The 19529-nt window shown below is 37.8% G+C and overlaps 1 protein-coding gene across 3 annotated transcripts in view; it reads right to left on the bottom strand.

Moving 5' to 3' along the window:
• LOC116952394 (uncharacterized) overlaps positions 1-19529 on the bottom strand; it is a 62764-nt gene that overhangs the window by 16841 nt on the left and 26394 nt on the right. For 2 of the 3 annotated variants that reach the window (XM_032971775.2, XM_032971851.2), the window contains exon 8: positions 17764-17901. In XM_032971775.2, coding sequence (XP_032827666.2) covers positions 17764-17901 — 138 coding nt within the window. The remainder of the gene's footprint in view (positions 1-17763; positions 17902-19529) is intronic. The other variant, XM_076065376.1, reaches the window with a different exon arrangement.

The following is a 19529-nucleotide window of genomic DNA, read 5'->3' as shown; positions in this document are numbered from 1 at the left end:
GATGGAACCTGGTAAGGATGGTCAAAGTAAAACAGATGCAAATATACCACTTTTGGTGGCAGGGTTGCACCTTACTCTGCCAGACCAGTCTCTGGTTCGACAAAATAGCATCCCATTTATATTCCAAGGTTCTCTAAAGGGACTTGGTGACAAATTCATTTGGTTGTGTTCTCAGTGAAGATATCAGCATCCAAGCCTCTACTTAACACTGTAAGTTAATAAGCATAATAACTTTAAAACGCATATATTTGTATTTCAGTTTAGATGACAGCAGCATCCAACACTCTGGTTGTGAGATTCCATGGGATATTAATCTATTCAAGACTTCTATATGTATGTCACATAGGCAGACAGCCTGGATAGCATCATTCAAAGGCACTGAAAACTTAAACGTTAGCTTTAAACCAGAAGATTTGTCATCATTGTTAACTGCAAATCTCACTTCATCAACAGGGTCAAGGTCAGTTTCCCAGAGTGACATATACACAGCGAACACTTTAATCTACGACCTAACCAAACACTCAGTCATCGCATGCATATCCGAGTTCAGGGCAAACACGTACTTTTTGCCTGGTCCAGCATTTTTTGAGAAAGCAGAAATTTACTATCACTACACTTAACCATGTAGTTTTAGTCTGAGAGCACATGCTAAACATCAAACCAAAAATCTTGGAAGAAATTATACAGTCACAGGACCTCTCAAAGTAGTGTCCCTTGAAGTACAAAATCAAATGCCCTCCACTGATCAACATAGACTACAAGCAGCTTCTGATATAACTTGCAATAAAGCTCATCAAGGACACAATTACCAATATGTCATCTGTTCTTGACGTCGTAGATGTGAAACCTAACTATTGAGGCTCCAGATTACAGCAGGTGGCACGTCATGCAATCCTTGAATTATATCATCACCTCCCACCTTCAACAGTCCACCACTAATACAGTTCAGTGACTTTGCCATTCTCAAGTGTATGCACTGGCAACTGAGGGACTTCAGATGCCTTTTATTTGTTGTTAAAGTCCAGCTTTCTGACCAGCACAATAAAAGAGACATTATTTCTGCCTTCACCATCTATATCTTCAATGTAACGTTGACATATTTAACGTTTCACAGAGTTCTCTAATTCCTCTACATTCTCTTTTTTACACTCTGAATAACATGTAAGAGCACCTTTTAGAACCGCCGTCAATAATTTAGTTTTTGGATTATATTTTTCCTTCTATCCCTCCACATAAAAACATTTTTTTACACATCCCATCAACCACATGACATTCTGGGAATACTTATTTTTTCAGTAACATTGGTCCCAAGGGATGTGTAAAAAATAATTGTATTTTTATATGGAGGGACAGATCTGGGACGGAAGCATAGAAGCTGCTAAGTTACCTTCTTTATCATATTCTCCACAATGACGCTAATTATTATTTAGTCTTTTGTAAAACTCACTTGAATTCTCCATTATCCAGCCTCAAGACATAAACACTGCCAAAATCTGCAATGCCCCAGCCAAGGTTCTAACTAACAAGCCTGCATCATCTACAAGCTCTACGTCTCTCTGGTGCAAACAATCCATCGCGATTCCTAGGGTTTCTACCGTCTCTAGCTCAGTCATGGGTTCACTCAACACATAGCACGATACTGAATAAAGTGGTTTACAATATACACCTTTGCTGAACATATTCCCTTACCTGAGACCATTCTAACCACACAGAACACTGAGTCCAAGCATATCGGTTAAAACATGTTCTCCTCCTTGCTGGAACACCATACCATTGTAGAAAATATCGTACCTCTTTTCTCTAACAAAAATCACACGTGTACCCAAAGTATACAAAGCAAATTCCAAGCTCCTCATATTTACCATGTTTGCCTCTAAGTTGTCTAATTCCTCCATGGTCTTTATGGTTGTATTTATGTATCCAATTCAGAAAAAAACCCTCAATACAATGATTAAACTGCTAAATCGAGTTATTCCTTTAAAGTTATGATACGGTGAACATAATATGGTATTATATGCAATGCATTATTTCATATCAAATTGGAATGTTTTGTAGAATGTGAGTACTGACATTTAGTTGAATGAAAAAAAAGTAGTTACTACAGTTGTTTATAAAAACTCAAATTACAAATCAAAAGGTCTCTTTGCCCAAAGAAATACAACCTGCTCAGCTAATGTGTTGGCATGTAGGTACATTTGCAGTCTTTAGGTCGTGGTTAAAATTGTACATTCCCATGGTGGGGGGGCGAGTCTCTTCGTCAAACTATCCACTAAGTGGTATTCATTCTTTATCCCATTGGAATTATGGTTTGAGCCAACTCTTACCTGGATTTCACAACTGTCCAATTGTGAGTTGAGCAGTAAGCCAAAAGCATTAATAAATGAAACTTGATTATATTACTGAGACATTTTTAATGGCTGCATTTCAGACAGCGGTTGCATCTGTTAAATAATACAATTTATATTTTCAGGGCCCCCTTAATATATTTATATATTTCTCACAATATTAACACTCATAAAATTTGCAGGGACATAACTAGAATGTGTAATTAAATGAGCACCTACTTGATATTTTAAATGTTCAGTAAAATACAGGGGCCACAATGTGATACAATCTCCAGTATCTGTATACATAGTATTTATGGTAAACGTACGACTTATTTGCATTCTCCTTAAAGTAAATATGTAATTTTTGAGATGCCTTTTATGGGAGTGCTCACTCAAATACAAATGCACATTGAAGTGAATATGCTATCATAACGTGGATTATTTGTGTATGCATACTGTAGTTGCCATGGTAGTTTATTTCCATGCTCTTATTCATGATAGGTTTTCCCAATTGACCTAATTAATTACTACGACTATTATTATTCTTGTTTTATCAGGTAGGGGCCACTGAGCTATATGACTCTTTTTCAGCAGCGACCTGGCCACAAATGATAGCTCAACGAAGTGACTTATCACGTGGACATTTATAGCAGCCAAATACTCAAATCTCATTTTTATTAATGCGGAAGGAAAAACCAGAGGATTCGGAGAAAAATCCACGCGACCACGGGGATAACATGCAAACTCCAAATATACAGGTGTCGGGATCGAACCCACGCATCCTGTATCCCAGGCGAGGTAGTCAAACATCTCGCAACTGCGGGGCTCCTTTAATCAAGGGCAGCTTGTAATTTTGAGTTACGTAGTTGTTTATCCTCATAGCGATATATTTTATTATTTTGTAAACGTTTTGGCTTTGTATTTTTGCTTTTAATACATGTGAGATGACCCATACGAGGTAATTGTAATTATTATTGGTTTGCATGATGTGTCATTTATGAAAACCCGTATGGATGCAAACTGATTCATTTATAAGGAATATATTTTAGAAAAAACAACTACAATAATGTGTGGCGACAGACATTACACAATCTTCACGTACATTTTCACACAGAAAACACATAATTAACACTAAAATCATGAACTTGATTCCATTTTAATCTATAAATACTACTTTACTATATTGGTGAATATTACAGAAATAATTAATTTCGTACAGTAATAAGGGAACATATAGGCTACATTTCGAGTCCAGATTTACCTACCAATTTCTCATGTAACATGTAAATATGCCTTAAGAAGCCATGACTGAAATCATCTTCATGTTAGCGATGTGAGATTTTATTTTCCTCTATTATCAAAGATGTGCATTCAAGATATCTGCCCATCAACATACCTAAGCATTGACCGGCTAAAGTATGTCAGCCAACAGATGATGGCCCAACAAGTTTTGTCAACCCATATAGAACAATAACTGGTGACAGTAAAGTGCGATGAAATGCCTCTTATCAAAGGGCCTAATATACACTTCTCCTATTAACTATGCCCCCCATTTAACTATGCCCCCCATTTTACAGTGGTATCCCTCTTAACGACCACTCCTGTGAATTACTGTTGCGTAATGACGGCCTCCATAGAGCCCAATGTGTAGTGTATTGTAGTGTACTATATAGTGTGTAGTGTATAGTAGTGTACTATATAGTGTGTAGTGTATAGTAGTGGTGTATTGTAGTGTACTATATAGTGTGTAGTGTATAGTAGTGGTGTATAGTAGTGTACTATATACTGTGTAGTGTATAGTAGTGTACTATATAGTGTGTAGTGTATAGTGTATAGTAGTGTACTATATAGTGTGTAGTGTATAGTGTATAGTAGTGTACTATATAGTGTGAAGTGTATAGTAGAGGTGTATTGTAGTGTACTATATAGTGTGTAGTGTATAGTGTGTAGTGTATAGTAGTGGTGTATTGTAGTGTACGATATAGTGTGTAGTGTATAGTAGTGTACTATATAGTGTGTAGTGTATAGTAGTGGTGTATAGTAGTGTACTGTATAGTGTGTAGTGTATAGTAGTGGTGTATTGTAGTGTACTATATAGTGTGTAGTGTATAGTGTATAGTAGTATACTATATAGTGTGTAGTGTATAGTGTATAGTAGTGTACTATATAGTGTGTAGTGTATAGTGTATTGTAGTGTACTATATAGTGTGTAGTGTATAGTAGTGGTGTATAGTAGTGCACTTTATAGTGTATAGTAGTGGTGTATAGTAGTGTACTATATAGTGTGTAGTGTATAGTAGTGGTGTATTGTAGTGTACTATATAGTGTGTAGTGTATAGTAGTGGTGTATAGTAGTGTACTATATAATGTGTTGTGTATAGTAGTAGTGTATTGTAGTGTACTATATAGTGTGTAGTGTATAGTGTATAGTAGTGTACTATATAGTGTGTAGTGTATAGTCGTGGTGTATAGTAGTGTACTATATAGTGTGTAGTGTATAGTAGTGGTGTATTGTAGTGTACTATATAGTGTGTAGTGTATAGTAGTGGTGTATAGTAGTGTACTATATAGTGTGTAGTGTATAGTAGTAGTGTATTGTAGTGTACTATATAGTGTGTAGTGTATAGTGTATAGTAGTGTACTATATAGTCTGTAGTGTATAGTGTATTGTAGTGTACTAGATAGTGTGTAGTGTATAGTAGTGGTGTATTGTAGTGTACTATATAGTGTGTAGTGTATAGTAGTGGTGTATAGTAGTGTACTATATAGTGTTTAATGTATAGTAGTGGTGTATTGTAGTGTACTATATAGTGTGTAGTGGTGTACTATATAGTGTGTAGTGGTGTACTATATAGTGTGTAGTGTATAGTAGTGGTGTATAGTAGTGTACTATATAGTGTATAGTAGTGGTGTATAGTGGTGTACTATATAGTGTGTAGTGTATAGTAGTGGTGTATAGTAGTGTACTATATAGTGTGTAGTGTATAGTAGTGGTGTATAGTAGTGTACTATATAGTGTGTAGTGTATAGTAGTGGTGTTTTGTAGTGTACTATATAGTGTGTAGTGTATAGTGTATAGTAGTGTACTATATAGTGTGTAGTGTATAGTGTATAGTAGTGTACTATATAGTGTGTAGTGTATAGTAGTGGTGTATTGTAGTGTACTATATAGTGTGTAGTGTATAGTAGTGGTGTATAGTAGTGTACTATATAGTGTGTAGTGTATAGTAGTGTAGTACCTCCAAAGTGTTCACTTACCGACCATTCCCCTGTTAGCAACGGGCTGTTGTAGGTACAGAAAATATTAATTAATGTATTGATTAACCATGTTTCTTTTAATATTGTGTTCATAATGTCAGTATTTTTACATATTATTATCCATTGTTTAAATAGTATAAAGTACGTTCTTTTGGTCTTAACAAGGGTAACTTTCGATGCCGTCGGAACAAATAAAATCCATTAACATGTATTTCCTGTCCTCGCTTAAAAGACCAAATCACTTAACGACCGGTTTCGTGGAACCAATTACCGTCGTTAAGAGGGGTTCTGCTGCATTCGCAAAATCCTATCTATTCTTTTTTTGTACGCAAGCTTATCCACGGTCACGAAAAGTGACCCGACAGCGGTGGGCAATTCACCCTCTGATACACGTTTATCCACAGATAAGTCAACCCAAATGTGGTCTCTCGAATGTGCTCAAGCTATTTTCTTTTTTATTCCGAGCCTCTGCTTGGATAAGAGGAACATCCCAGAAGCTGCGTAAAAATTCATGTTCTTATACCTGTTTATCCAGAGGTGTAACCGTGTGGATAACAGGGGCAATTGTTACAGATACATTCGAATATGAACCACGAATAGAGCTCCAGACATCACCAAGTGGATAAAGAGGAGTTTTTTTCTGGATTTATAGAAATGAACCTGCCATCCATATGAAATGCTAAGGAGGTGATTTGATAAAAATGTGCTGCTTTTTTGTTATAAAGACAAGCTGAAGTAAATGCCCAAGTACAAGGTTGAAACTGGAGGAAAGACAAATAGAAAAACGCCCTTGCATGACAATTTGAAAAGTAAATATTACTTCAGCTGTTTATGCCTCAGTGGTATTGGCAGCTCGCTGCTTCTTAAATAACACCCCCAAGGCAATGCAAATAGTTTACTTGTAATATTGTTTTTAAAACAATAGGCTTGAAAGCGCGATTCAACTGATTGATACTAATCGATGAGCATTTCAACTGGAAAGATTAGACTACTCATTGGCATTTCGTTTGCCATATAATAAATTGCTTATATCTTGTGTCCTTGGCCCGGATTTGCGGCGTATCATCGGGTCGGCTGATCAACCTTTGAAGACAATGTGCATTTAAAGTAATTTCTGTTTCACCGGAAGGTGATGATCACCCCATCTGTAGATCGGCTCTTTTGATCACCCACGTATACTTCAAATAATTGGAAGATGGTGACAGACAGTATAAATATGATGGCTAATGGGAAGACTCTGATTAAACTTTTAACGGAGAAGACAGCTTGAGCACTGGATGCAATCTGCTATTCTTGATTTGCTCACTAACACATTTTCACACTTCTGGGAGGTGGTGTACAGTGCCATAATTAAATGCAATGCACTTTTCACAGCCTGCTTGTATATGCTGTCTTATTTTTGTTACTTTATTAATGGATTACGAAATATTACCAAACAAATTAATCTCATTATGCATGATACTGCAGATAATACGTCTAGAGTAAGGTTTACTCATCCACCAGTGGTCTCCCAGGTTTACCATAAATGATAGGAGTTTCACCACGGCACTGTATAAATATAATATGAACAGGACTGGTTCAGATACCACTGGATGTTGTCTCCTTGATATTGCCTTGCCATAACCAGGTGTCAAAACAGATCTCACAGAACCTAAAGATTAAATAGTTTTGCACTCATGCATTGTGAAACTACCCCTTCACATGGCACACAACGAAGATTGTATGCCATGTGAAGGGGTGTTGATCACTCATTAGATTTCCTCGTCCGATACATAGGTTATTGTAGAAACTGAATTCTAGATCACATGTATACAACTGGTGGTTGCTTTTGCACTCTAATTTGTTTTCATATCCATTTCCTTCTATAAACCCTCAAGGCCAGTGATGCACTTTTCATTAATAATTTCTGCAAAGCAGACGTGAATAACTGTCGTTCATGGCGTACATTTACACCAGTTTAGTTCAGTAAAATGTTCAAGGAGGGATCAAGTCTAAGACATACTAATCTATCACTTTCACATGATGGTCTTTAATGTCACAGCATAGAATTTATTAAAGTTTGTCAAGTGAATGGGAATCAAATTGATGAGTATATACTGTGGAGTATGCTAGCTACTTGCTTATTTATCTATTTTGTAGTTCTGTCAATTCATTAGAAATTGATATAATTTTAAGTTATCCTTTTAGAGATTGTAATATATTTAATGGTGATGTGTGTATATATATAACATGTCCACCTGTGTTCAATGTTTTATGAATAATGCTGTTTTGAAATATTATTTTTCTATTTGAACATCTTCAAACGGACATCTTCAAAGGGTAGTGTTCTATTTATTTACCCCAGCATTTGGATCGTTTAATGCAGAAAACTGACCTTTTTCAAGCTTACTCGTCCTTTTAAAATGTCACCTCTAAAACAGGCTCATCCACACTGTTAATTTTGCATCCGTTGAGCATGATATCCACAGTTCTACGTCGTTGAGTTTCCTATGTAAGTCTAAATGCAAAGGATAATGTCATATAGCACAGCTTTAGTAATTACAGTGGTGCAACATGAATGCCCAGAATAAGCACCCCTTTCAAGACCCAAACATCGCACCTCTTGGCTTTGACATTTCTTGAAGACCCTGGTATACTGTACTATCAACTGCGTCAGAACATCAACAGGCCGATGCACACATCTTTATGAATGGAAAGTTAAAGACACAAGCCCCAGTAGTGCGATTGTGGCAATTCAACCCAAACCGTGGACCAGACATTCGTAGAGTATGTGCTCCTCCAATGGAGGAAGAACAGCAAAACTACGCAAGCTCTCTCCTGAAAGCCCTCTCATGACTAGCAGACCTCGACATTGCTATTTAGATCCTGAACATATTGCCATACGCAGGAGAATAATTACCCTCAATCGTCTGGAACTAAACCACGTGGAAGAAAGCACCGAATAGTTTGCATTCATTTAATTGTAATCAGGACGATAGAGTCGAGTGGTTAGCACACTGTGTTCTAAAATCAGTGACCTGAATTAAATTCCAAGCAACTAGCTTTTTTTTGCCCGTCCAAGGACGGGTGTATATTGCAGTGAATCTGAAATATTCAATAGAAGAATTGTTCAGCTCATGATTATTAATGAGGGGGGAGGGGGGGGTTGCCCCATGTGGAGTGACGTCACCCCCTCATGGTTATTGTGGAGGGGTGCGGCATGTGGAGTGACGTCACCCGCTCATGATTATTAATGAGGGGAGGGGTGCGGCATGTGGAGTGACGTCACCCGCTCATGATTATTAATTAGGGGAGGGGTGCGGCATGTGGAGTGCGCGACCTTCTTGTGCGTTCGTGTAAATTTCCACGCGGGCATGAATATTAATGAAGGGGGGGGGGGGAGGAGGGGCTCTTTTGCAGTGACGTCACGCACGGATGTAGCACTGTGCTGCGTATATTTATTTTTTACCGTCACTTTCTGTAAAGAAACGTCGTCATATTTGAAGCGGCTTTGCGTAATAAATTATTTAATTCTGCTCGACCTTCCTCTGCGTTAGTTTCAAAATCCGCCACTCATGAATATTAATGAGGGGGGGAGGTGGGCCTCATGTGGAGTGACGTCATGCGCAGGACGGACAGACATTTATGGGCTTTTTAATCCGGCCCGCCGAACTTATCCAAATATTATTATAAAATTAAATTTTACCTTTCTCCTGTAATGCCCCCATTTCCCCATTAGATGGCGCACTTTGGCCGGGAGTTTCGACATGTTTTTGTATTGTTCACGTTCATGCAATGTGTTAAATTGCCTTGCAAATAAATGCTTTGCCACCTGTTAAAGGCCAAATCCTTTCATGTAATGATTTTTACACATAATTTATATTAGTTCACACAAACACTCCATCCATCTGTTCCTGGCCCGGCCCCTCTGTCAAATTTTAGAACCCATTGTGGCCCGCGAGTCTAAAAATTTGCCCACCCCTGTTATAGTAGGTAATAGCTAACATTTGTAGCTTGTGATTTATGAACCAGTCCCAGGCTGTGCCTTTGGGAATCTGCACTGACCAGTGTGGAGAAGTATGGTCAAAACAACCTCCATGACCGACACAGCATGGTAACGCCTTCATCCAGCAGTGGAATGACAAAAGGCCGTACGTTAGTATAATTATTTAAATTAGGACACAACTTTTAATGATTGAAACCGATAAAATACCAAAAAGTATCTCGACCAGGCACAGCCACGTGGGTTACTGTAACTCCCAAAGTGGGACAGAAAAAAACGATCAGAACAAATATTCCTTCCGTGACTATGGGAGATTAAATGTGCATATATGGCCTTAACCTCGAACAATTGCACGTTAAGCATATAAATCAATATACGAAACCTGTGACGTGAGTGAAAGGGAGCACATGCCAAAGGAATGCTTTAAACCTATAAGCAAACAGTGATATGGCTTTGACATTTTTCAAAATGACCTGTACGTGCCAACTTGTATTAATGCCTTGTAAAAATGCTACGTGCAACGCAATCTTTGACACGGTTTGTAGCTGTCCAGATTTTTCCTAGGATCATCATCTTTTTGAGGCAATTGTCCTGGGAAATCTGTAAGTCTTCTCGGCACATCAAAAGTCCTGGTTTGCGGCTGAATTTAGATGCTATATGAATCCCAATTGTAGTGTATTGATTGTACAATATGCAGAACCTGTTCTGCAGGCTGTAACATGTGCACACAGCTGTGATCACACTCTCACATTCCCGTGGCGCAGTCACACACCAATTGCACGTACTTCAATAGCAAATGCATACTGATGTGTGTAAGTGCATTCACAATTACGTGTAGACTAGGCTTGTGCTCCCAATTTCCAGATCAAACAGAAAAAAAAACACTTGAAAATCAGACGTACATGCAAAACTTTGGACGACCCAAAATTCATTGGTTTAGTTCACAGCACAGTATTGCGATAACGGGACGTGAGATCACTCATGTGGAGTTACTTCTGCCGCTTTTCTGCCAAAAACGGTGTCACGTGGCGTCGCGTGACATCACTTGTGTGACAGTACAACAGATAAATATATAACAGAATGCAAATTCGACAATCAAAAAATGTCTGAAATCCAAAATGTTTGTACATACATATGCCACCGTAGGCAATTATATGTATCCATACGCTGCATACCTATCTGTTCAATACAATAATACTCCTAACAACATTTCAACCATTTGCTAATCCACTGCTGAATGAAGGCATCTTCAAACCATCAATCATGGAGGGTTTTTTTTTAAATCATACTTCATCACACACTGGTCAGTACGGTGCAGTGAATTTGGGCCAGGGAGTGATGGGGACTGTTTCAGATATCGCTTATCACTGCTTGCCACAAATGAACCACAATACCTTCCTGATCTTGTCAAGGAGCATATATCGTCACACGGACTCCAGTCATCCTCATAGCAGCTGTTTTTGGCGAACCATCGAACAAAGACGGTCACCGCTTCGTGCACTTTTAGGTGCGCTTCTGCAGCCGCCTGTAACGCACTTCCTTCCGATATTAAGAAGCCCCTGGAGCCATGCACTTTTAAATCTAAATTGAAAACGAATTTCTGTAGAACTGCTTTTTGTGTTTAGTTTGTTGTCATTCCCCCGCACCTTCCATTAGCACGGTTGGCTACATACGGTGCGAAAGAAGTTCAACATACATATGAAGTTCAACAAACACATGAAGTTCAACAAACACATGAAGTTCAACATACATATGAAGTTCAACATACATATGAAGTTCAACATACATATGAAGTTCAACATACATATGAAGTTCAACAAACATATGAAGTTCAACATACATATGAAGTTCAACAAACATATGAAGTTCAACAAACACATGAAGTTCAACATACATATGAAGTTCAACATACATATGAAGTTCAACAAACATATGAAGTTCAACATACATATGAAGTTCAACATACATATGAAGTTCAACAAACATATGAAGTTCAACATATGAAGTTCAACATACACATGAAGTTCAACAAACACATGAAGTTCAACAAACACATGAAGTTCAACATACATATGAAGTTCAACAAACATATGAAGTTCAACATACATATGAAGTTCAACATACATATGAAGTTCAACAAACACATGAAGTTCAACAAACACATGAAGTTCAACAAACATATGAAGTTCAACATACATATGAAGTTCAACAAACATATGAAGTTCAACAAACATGTGAAGTTCAACAAACATATGAAGTTCAACAAACACATGAAGTTCAACATACATATGAAGTTCAACATACACATGAAGTTCAACAAACACATGAAGTTCAACAAACACATGAAGTTCAACATACATATGAAGTTCAACAAACATATGAAGTTCAACATACATATGAAGTTCAACATACATATGAAGTTCAACAAACACATGAAGTTCAACAAACACATGAAGTTCAACAAACATATGAAGTTCAACATACATATGAAGTTCAACAAACATATGAAGTTCAACAAACATGTGAAGTTCAACAAACATATGAAGTTCAACAAACACATGAAGTTCAACATACATATGAAGTTCAACATACATATGAAGTTCAACAAACATTAGCATGGTGGGAATCAAACTCGGGTTTCTGGGATTGTCGGCCAGTGCACAAATGACTGTGGCATACACGTATGACCTTCTATGTAAGTTATCGTGCCACCCATGTCACCCTACCTCACGATATTTCCTTCCTTTTGCAAACACATGCTGCGCGGCAGGCACCCAAGCTCCAATGACGGTTCTTACAGCATCTCATTACCTTGGTTTTGATTTTCTAATTGGACACTGACTTTGGACTGCCAGCACTTCTTGCCACCATCCAGCCCATGTGCAACTAACCACTGCCTACAATATAAATATGCAGACAACATTTCTCTTTCATCCATGATAAAAGTTGTTTGGGTTAGATTGCGTAAATATAAGTGTTTCGTGAAACTCGGGACCACCTGACAGCCAATTATTAAGGTTTGTCACATAAACAAAACCTGCCAATTAGTTACTAGTTCAGCACACCGGTGTGTTGGAGAGTAAACCCACATCATTTACAATTCAAGTACGATGTTCCGCTGGTAAATACAACGAGCTTCATCAGGCGATAGCCTGAATTGTGGAGAATTCTTCCTGTTTCAGTCTTATATAGAGGGGTAAAGGTGATGCCATCACTGTAAGTCTGTCCTAAAATTAACAATACTTTTAAATTAACTAAATTATATCTTCATTTTAACGTTCCACATTTTCAAATCAAATGAATCTACAGCCTGAGATGGTTCATAGTCTCTTACTCTCAAACCAATGATGCTGCTACCATTAAAATGACAGTGAAGACAATTATGAATAATGATAATAAGGGGAAACACGTACATGATATTAAGCTATGGTGAAAATAATTGTCCTTTGTAGTTATTGGACTTTTATACGGTCAAGCTCATTTGGGATAAACGTGCTCATGGAAAACAGAATGCAAATGAGTTGCATCTAAAAACGAAATGATCTGTGGCCTGTGTTACCTGAACCACATCATTGCCAACTAACTTACATTTGAGTAGTAATGTGGGCAACCAAAACAAATGAATATCTCTAACTTGTTCATAAGTATTAACAAATATTCTTAGCTTTTTCGGTAAAGTCACGTTGAAGGGAAACAATAAAATTATAAAATATATATAAAACAATTATCGTTTTATATATATTCTATTATTTTATTGAAAATGAATTACTGCAGTCACGAAAGCTTTAAATAAAAAGTATTAACAATATACACATGGGTTAATTCACTCACAAATGATATTCATAAGGAGTGTAACAAAATAGACGAACAGACAATACATCTTTATATATGTATGTTTATCCACATATTAAAAAAAAAGTTTTTCTTACATAGCCCAATGGCCGCACTGCCTTCTGGGAGTGCGTAATTTCAGCATCATCGAAACAGTGCAATGAACCTCTCAAAAGACACGTTGCCTATAGACATATCGTCTGATTGAACTCTTTTGAATTCGACATATAGGTAGCAGTGAGCCATCTTTGCTCAAGCTCCACCCTTCAGCTGCATTCAGCACTATGGACCTCACGGTCCAATCTCCTGGTATATCTTGAGGTCCTTGTGAACTTTCAAGTATTAGTTTTAGCCTCTGTTGAGATGATATCTCTCTGATTCCCATGTTACTATTCTTAGCTGTCCATGTTAGACTGTAAATTGGTTGCTCTTTGTTGTACACCCAGCAATCTGTTCTGGGACCAAATTTTCAATTCGAGCATTCCCCACCTACTCTCCAACATCAGAGTGTGCAATCTTGAAGACGTTATTTATCCTAAGCTCTTATTCGCTTCCGATATAAGTTATCTGTGAGGGACCTCCTACCTTTACCTGTGCAACATCTCCCATACCCTCCACTTCCTTGCCCCACATGCTGACGAGACCCTTACGCCTGCCTTCACCTCAATTTAAGAATAAAATGTTTATTCATTGCTAAGCGTCTGGCATATAGGTAGCAGAGATTAACTTTTCACTTAAAGAAGTGTTGGAATGTAATTCAATAAAGAATGCAGAAGTGTTTTTTATGAATAAAGAATTTGTGTAGTATACAGTGGAGTGTAAAAATAAAATCTAACTTGGGCCTTTTAGCATTTCTGATTCGTGAAAAAGTATGGACTTTGAACATAGAATACTGTATTTAGAGGACTGTATTTCATTTTACTTGTGAAATTAAGTGGGCTTTGGATAGGACACATCGTGAGAAGGGATGATGATTGATGGGCAAGATTGGTGATGAAGGTGGCAGCCAAAGGACAGAACGCAACCAAGAGGGCCGACGACTGTGAAGATGAACCGAGGAGTCTGTTCGTGTGTAGAAGGCACGATGGACGGTGAAATCGCAGTACGTAGTATCACTGTGGATGGCGAAGACATTTAATTTTTTTTCTACCCAGCAGCGGGTAGCCAATGGCTGATGGTGATTACATTTAGAAATTATTTATGCACATACATTTGCATACTTGTAATACGAAACCGAGTAAAATCAAATACGCTTGTGAATGGTCAATAGGATTCCCTTACATTCCCCAATTGTTGATTTTGAAAGAAAACACTGGGGATTTGGACTTCACTGTTCAGGCGCGGACAGTGGAGCATTATTTCGGTTCTCTTTGCCTCATATGCATTTTGTGCGTGGAATCCTTCTCCATATCTCCCCACCATCAGCTCCCCCCCCCCATTCCAGGCAACGGAACTCCCTTAACAATACCCCATCCTGCGTGTAATCCTGTCCCACCACCATCTCCGCAATGCCAGCCGCCGGTGCTAACCGGTTGCCACAAGCGTGACAATAAAAGTCTGTGCACGTTTCCAAACGATATGGGTCCCCCCCCCGCCTCTAAGGCACGACCAGAACCTACAGATGAGCATGGAGTAAGCACAAAATCGAATTTTCAAACACAAATCATACACAAAGACGACTGTAGGAGGATTTAAAGGGCCACAGCAGACTCCATTGTATGTAATAACGAAGAGGTAGTAAGGCATTAAGAATGGATGTTTGCATTGACAGTGCATGAGGACGACGACGTGGTAAGTTTTAGCTTTTAAATAAAGCTAAAAGAGCACACATACAGTACGTGCATTTGCAGTGTCTATAACCTGCCGGTGCTGCCTGAAAATCAATCATGTAACGCACCTGCTCCTTGTTCCCTGAATTAATCATTTACTTTTTTCGGATAATGTTACTAACAGCCATTCCCGGGGCCTCTTGGAGACCCGTGCGGTCAGGCGACTGGCACGTGGTCACTTCAGGTCTCTACACACTTGGGCGCTCGTTAGCAGACATCTAAATTTAGCCACAATAATGAGAACTCAGTATTCATTAGGATCCGGTGGCAAAACCAGCGTTTGTTGTGTAACGGTGCAATGCATATATACACACACACAAGGATTAAACATGTATTCACGCTTGAAATTGGGGAATTCTACTTGATCGTTCACAAAACCATTCTGATGGAATTGAAACATTCATTAGAGCCTGAATGTGTACGTTTGCTCTAAATACAGTAAACAGCTGGCACTCGTATACAAATTATGGATTCGTAATTTATAGTATCGTTAACATGCTTAATTTACATCACTGAGATTAGAGTTTGATATTTTGGTTATACAGACATCCCATGCTTTCGAATTATTGTATAAGGAGGCCCTAACCTGAATGAAGCTGATTTGAAGCTGTCGTGTCTGCAGGATTTCATACTCTTAGGTTTTTTCGGTAAAGTCACGTAGATAGGGAAAGAAAGAAATAATAGATCACTACGTTTCCATCGCAACGTCGTGATCGTTTATTTATTTTTATATCTACGTGACTTTACCAAAAGAACCTAAGAGTCTGACGCGAAACATGTTTGAGTTTTATCAAAGGTCTGCATTACGTTACAATACGAGTATGGACAGCAAATATAAAATATGCTTCTGAGTCTTTTGTATATATATTTTTTACTTTAAAAGTGAAGGGTAATATTAACTAATTCATAAATCAATTATCGATCACTTGATTATTGGACGTCTGTGAAAAGGCGCTTAACAGCTCATTGGATTCCTCAATCTATTCTGATTCTGACTGACTGACATCACGAGTTGGCAAATATGGCTTAAAAATAGCACCCATAGATATGCTCAATTGTGGTATATACAGTATAGTAGAATACATACGCTCATAAAAGATGCATGTTAAATAGTATAGATTAGATATGTAACGATTCACATACCAGCAATTCAATAAATTGTCACAATTTTCAGTTGCAATTCGACTCAGGAACACTTTTTTTTAATAATGGTATTTATCCATTACAGCCTTTGCACTAATAATTGATCATTATTTATCGCATTTGTTTTTTTTTTACGCCATTCTTACAGGGCAAGGCTTTGACAAAGGTGCTATGTTCACAGACATAGTTCGCACCAGTTTTCGGGTAGGTGGCCATGTTGCTATGTGCAACCCCGCTTGAGTACAGTAATTTGCAGGTAATTTTGGAATTTGGAAAATTTGGAACACGACCCCAGGACACAATGGCCCAGCCTTTTTCATGTGATGTCACAGGATCTCAAACATCCACTGTGAAGCGGATGACGCATATTTTACAGTGAATACAATACTATCTGTACAGCGCTGCCTGTCTCAATACTCTTGGCTGTTTCCAGAACAAATTGACTGTCTCACTTATACTGTCTTGTTTGTATTGTCAGCTTCCTCTGTTCTCGTACATCCTCAAGATACATTTCCACGTTGTGTCCATTTTACGTAATATAATAGCATCTTACAATTGTGATTTGTGATTTAATGCGTATATTGTGAGCGTACACATCTATTTTAATCTGTGAATCAATAGAACGTTACAGGCCTGGTAAATAGATGGGCCAGCAGTAACACGTTTGCCATTCTGCAGTTGGAGCCCATGGCTTCTCTGGCTAATTCTATAGGTGTATTAATTGTAAACAATGCGTGCCATCCCGCACTTCTGATTATCACGAATGAAGCGCAACATACATAGATTCATAGTGGGCATTAAATAGCCTGTGATATAAAACAATGGTTGGCCATGTGCGCCAGCATCATGATCCAAATTATTTTAAAAAATCGCTTTCAAGATACTTAATTGCATATTAATCGTTGCTGGTACAGCTAAAGCTTATCAGGACACACATGAATAAGAGTCTTGAAATTCAGTGAAACATTCCTGGGTAAAAAAATAATAATAATACATGGTGTGACAGTTGAAACAATGGGCAGGTTTCTCAAATCCACTCCCATATGTCCCCTCAGCAATATAAATGGTACACACCACAACTAATCAATTGGCAGGTCACATAGTAAACCGTGGGTAGTCCCACCTCTTTTAATAAATTCTATTCAGCATGGAAGAGTAAGCTAAAATACCCACTGCAGGGGCTTTATAGAGCTCCACCTGTCCGGCAGTGGCATGAGCAAGCAATTGCAAGGATGCACCTTTTACTTTCTTTACCATTTACACGGTAGCTGTATGTGTACTGTATACTGCACATTGATGGATCAATGTAGCCAGGGACTGATGATGTATCCTCAGGAACATGCTCAATGTCATGCCATGCAATGGGTACGATGGAAGCCCGTAGGTGACATACCTCGGGCAAGCTGTGCTGCTTTCTGGAGTGGGCGAAGGTGGAATGAGAATGGTACATGGGGAATGAGTTTTGTTGCTCACTTGGACAGTAGCTGCTGTTCCGGCCAAAACATTTACAGCGCCGGCAAAAGTAGATCATCTGTAGGAAAGCAAAATAAAAATGTGTGAGTTATCATTCAAAACATACCAAACATATACAGTATTATCAACACTTAATGTGTTGTTAAAAATGTTTAGTTAACATATGGCTTTGGTATTTTGAACTTACTAAGATAGACTGGTTCGTAGCAGATATCACTAAACCCTGGGATGTTCGGAGACAATCTACATTTTGTTGTTGTTGGTGGTGTTACTTGTTGACCCGCCCCTACTGGACATCTGTGAAAAAGAGCTTCATAGCTAATCGGATTCCTCCAGTCTAAATAAAGATTCTGATTCTGATAATCCTGTATTGAAAATGTCTCAAATATGGCACAGTCAACTTGTTAATGATAATGTTTTGAAAAAAAAACCTCATTACATTTGTTAATGAGATTAAACTTTAATTGTTGTCACTGTTTTGTAACAGTGAACAGATTGATCTATAATGAATAAAAAAAACAACCAATTCCCTTGTCATTTAAAGAACCTCAATGAACGTTAATTCGTGTTTTGTTTGGACCAACAGTTGGCATCCAATTGTAACATGCACGTTTTAGATCCTATATATTTTAATATTATTTTATTCAGGCTTTGGCCAGGTAATACAAATACATTTAGAGAAAGGTAATGAGCAACAGTGTTTTCCTGGCTACTTAAAAGAAGAAAATGGGTTTCAATTTGTAATAAATAATATTTTCTATAGAATGCAAGTATATAACTTGGTAAGAATCTGAAATAAATAAACAATGTTTTGCGTGTTTTGCCACCAATATGACAATATGGTAGAGCAGAATTGGCCTGCTATCTGCTGGTGTCAGCAACACACTTTATGAAAAAGTAATTGTAAAATGTAGTTATAAAAAAAACATGTGATATCCAGCTACAACATTTCATAGACCTAGGTTAAAGAAAGAAAAAAAATATGAAAATTTGTCTTCAAGTTTTAGGAGGACCAAAATCAACAGTTTTATTTTTAGAATTTAACATCTGCTAAGCAGCCTGGAAAACCCACCAGTACAAACTGTCGTAGGCCTTCGTTTATCTATGAAAAAGGTTAATACATTTTTTGAAGACTAACCATTGCAGAATATAATCAAAATTTGATGTAAGTTCACTCATTACGGGCTATATATTATTAGATGTGCTCGTGGCATGCGCACAAAATGTGCAAAATTTATATCCCATAATATCCTGTGAATGGTGTCATGTGGCTTATTTTAGAACTCCCAACGAAGTGACATCACGAGTCTTTATCTCATGTTCTTTAAGAGTCCACCTAGGACAATCACTGTACTCTGCTCTATTCAGCTGCAAATGCAAGTGAGTAGTTTTCCCTGCGACTATCCGTAAAATACTATTTGTTTTCCGAGCAGGGTTAAGCTGAATTAATTTAAAGCCAACATTCACATAGTCATTTGTGTATGCCTCAGTAAATAGGCCGAGACTATCAATTAACCACACATGAGCACGTCATTTTACCTGACATAAATTTGAAACCAGGATATCAGCAGCTTTAAGACATTTCACAAATATCAACCTGGACATGGCTAAACAACATTTTAACTTGCTCACTCTTCATTATATAATTACAATGGTGAGAGTACTGAATAGTGATCACAATAAAGA

This window comes from Petromyzon marinus, chromosome 1 (genome assembly GCF_048934315.1).
Source record: "Petromyzon marinus isolate PM22_M1 ecotype Great Lakes invasive population chromosome 1, UKy_Petmar_22M1.pri1.0, whole genome shotgun sequence".
Taxonomy (NCBI): Eukaryota; Metazoa; Chordata; class Hyperoartia; order Petromyzontiformes; family Petromyzontidae; genus Petromyzon; species Petromyzon marinus.
This window is presented reverse-complemented; position numbering and strand designations above follow the sequence as displayed.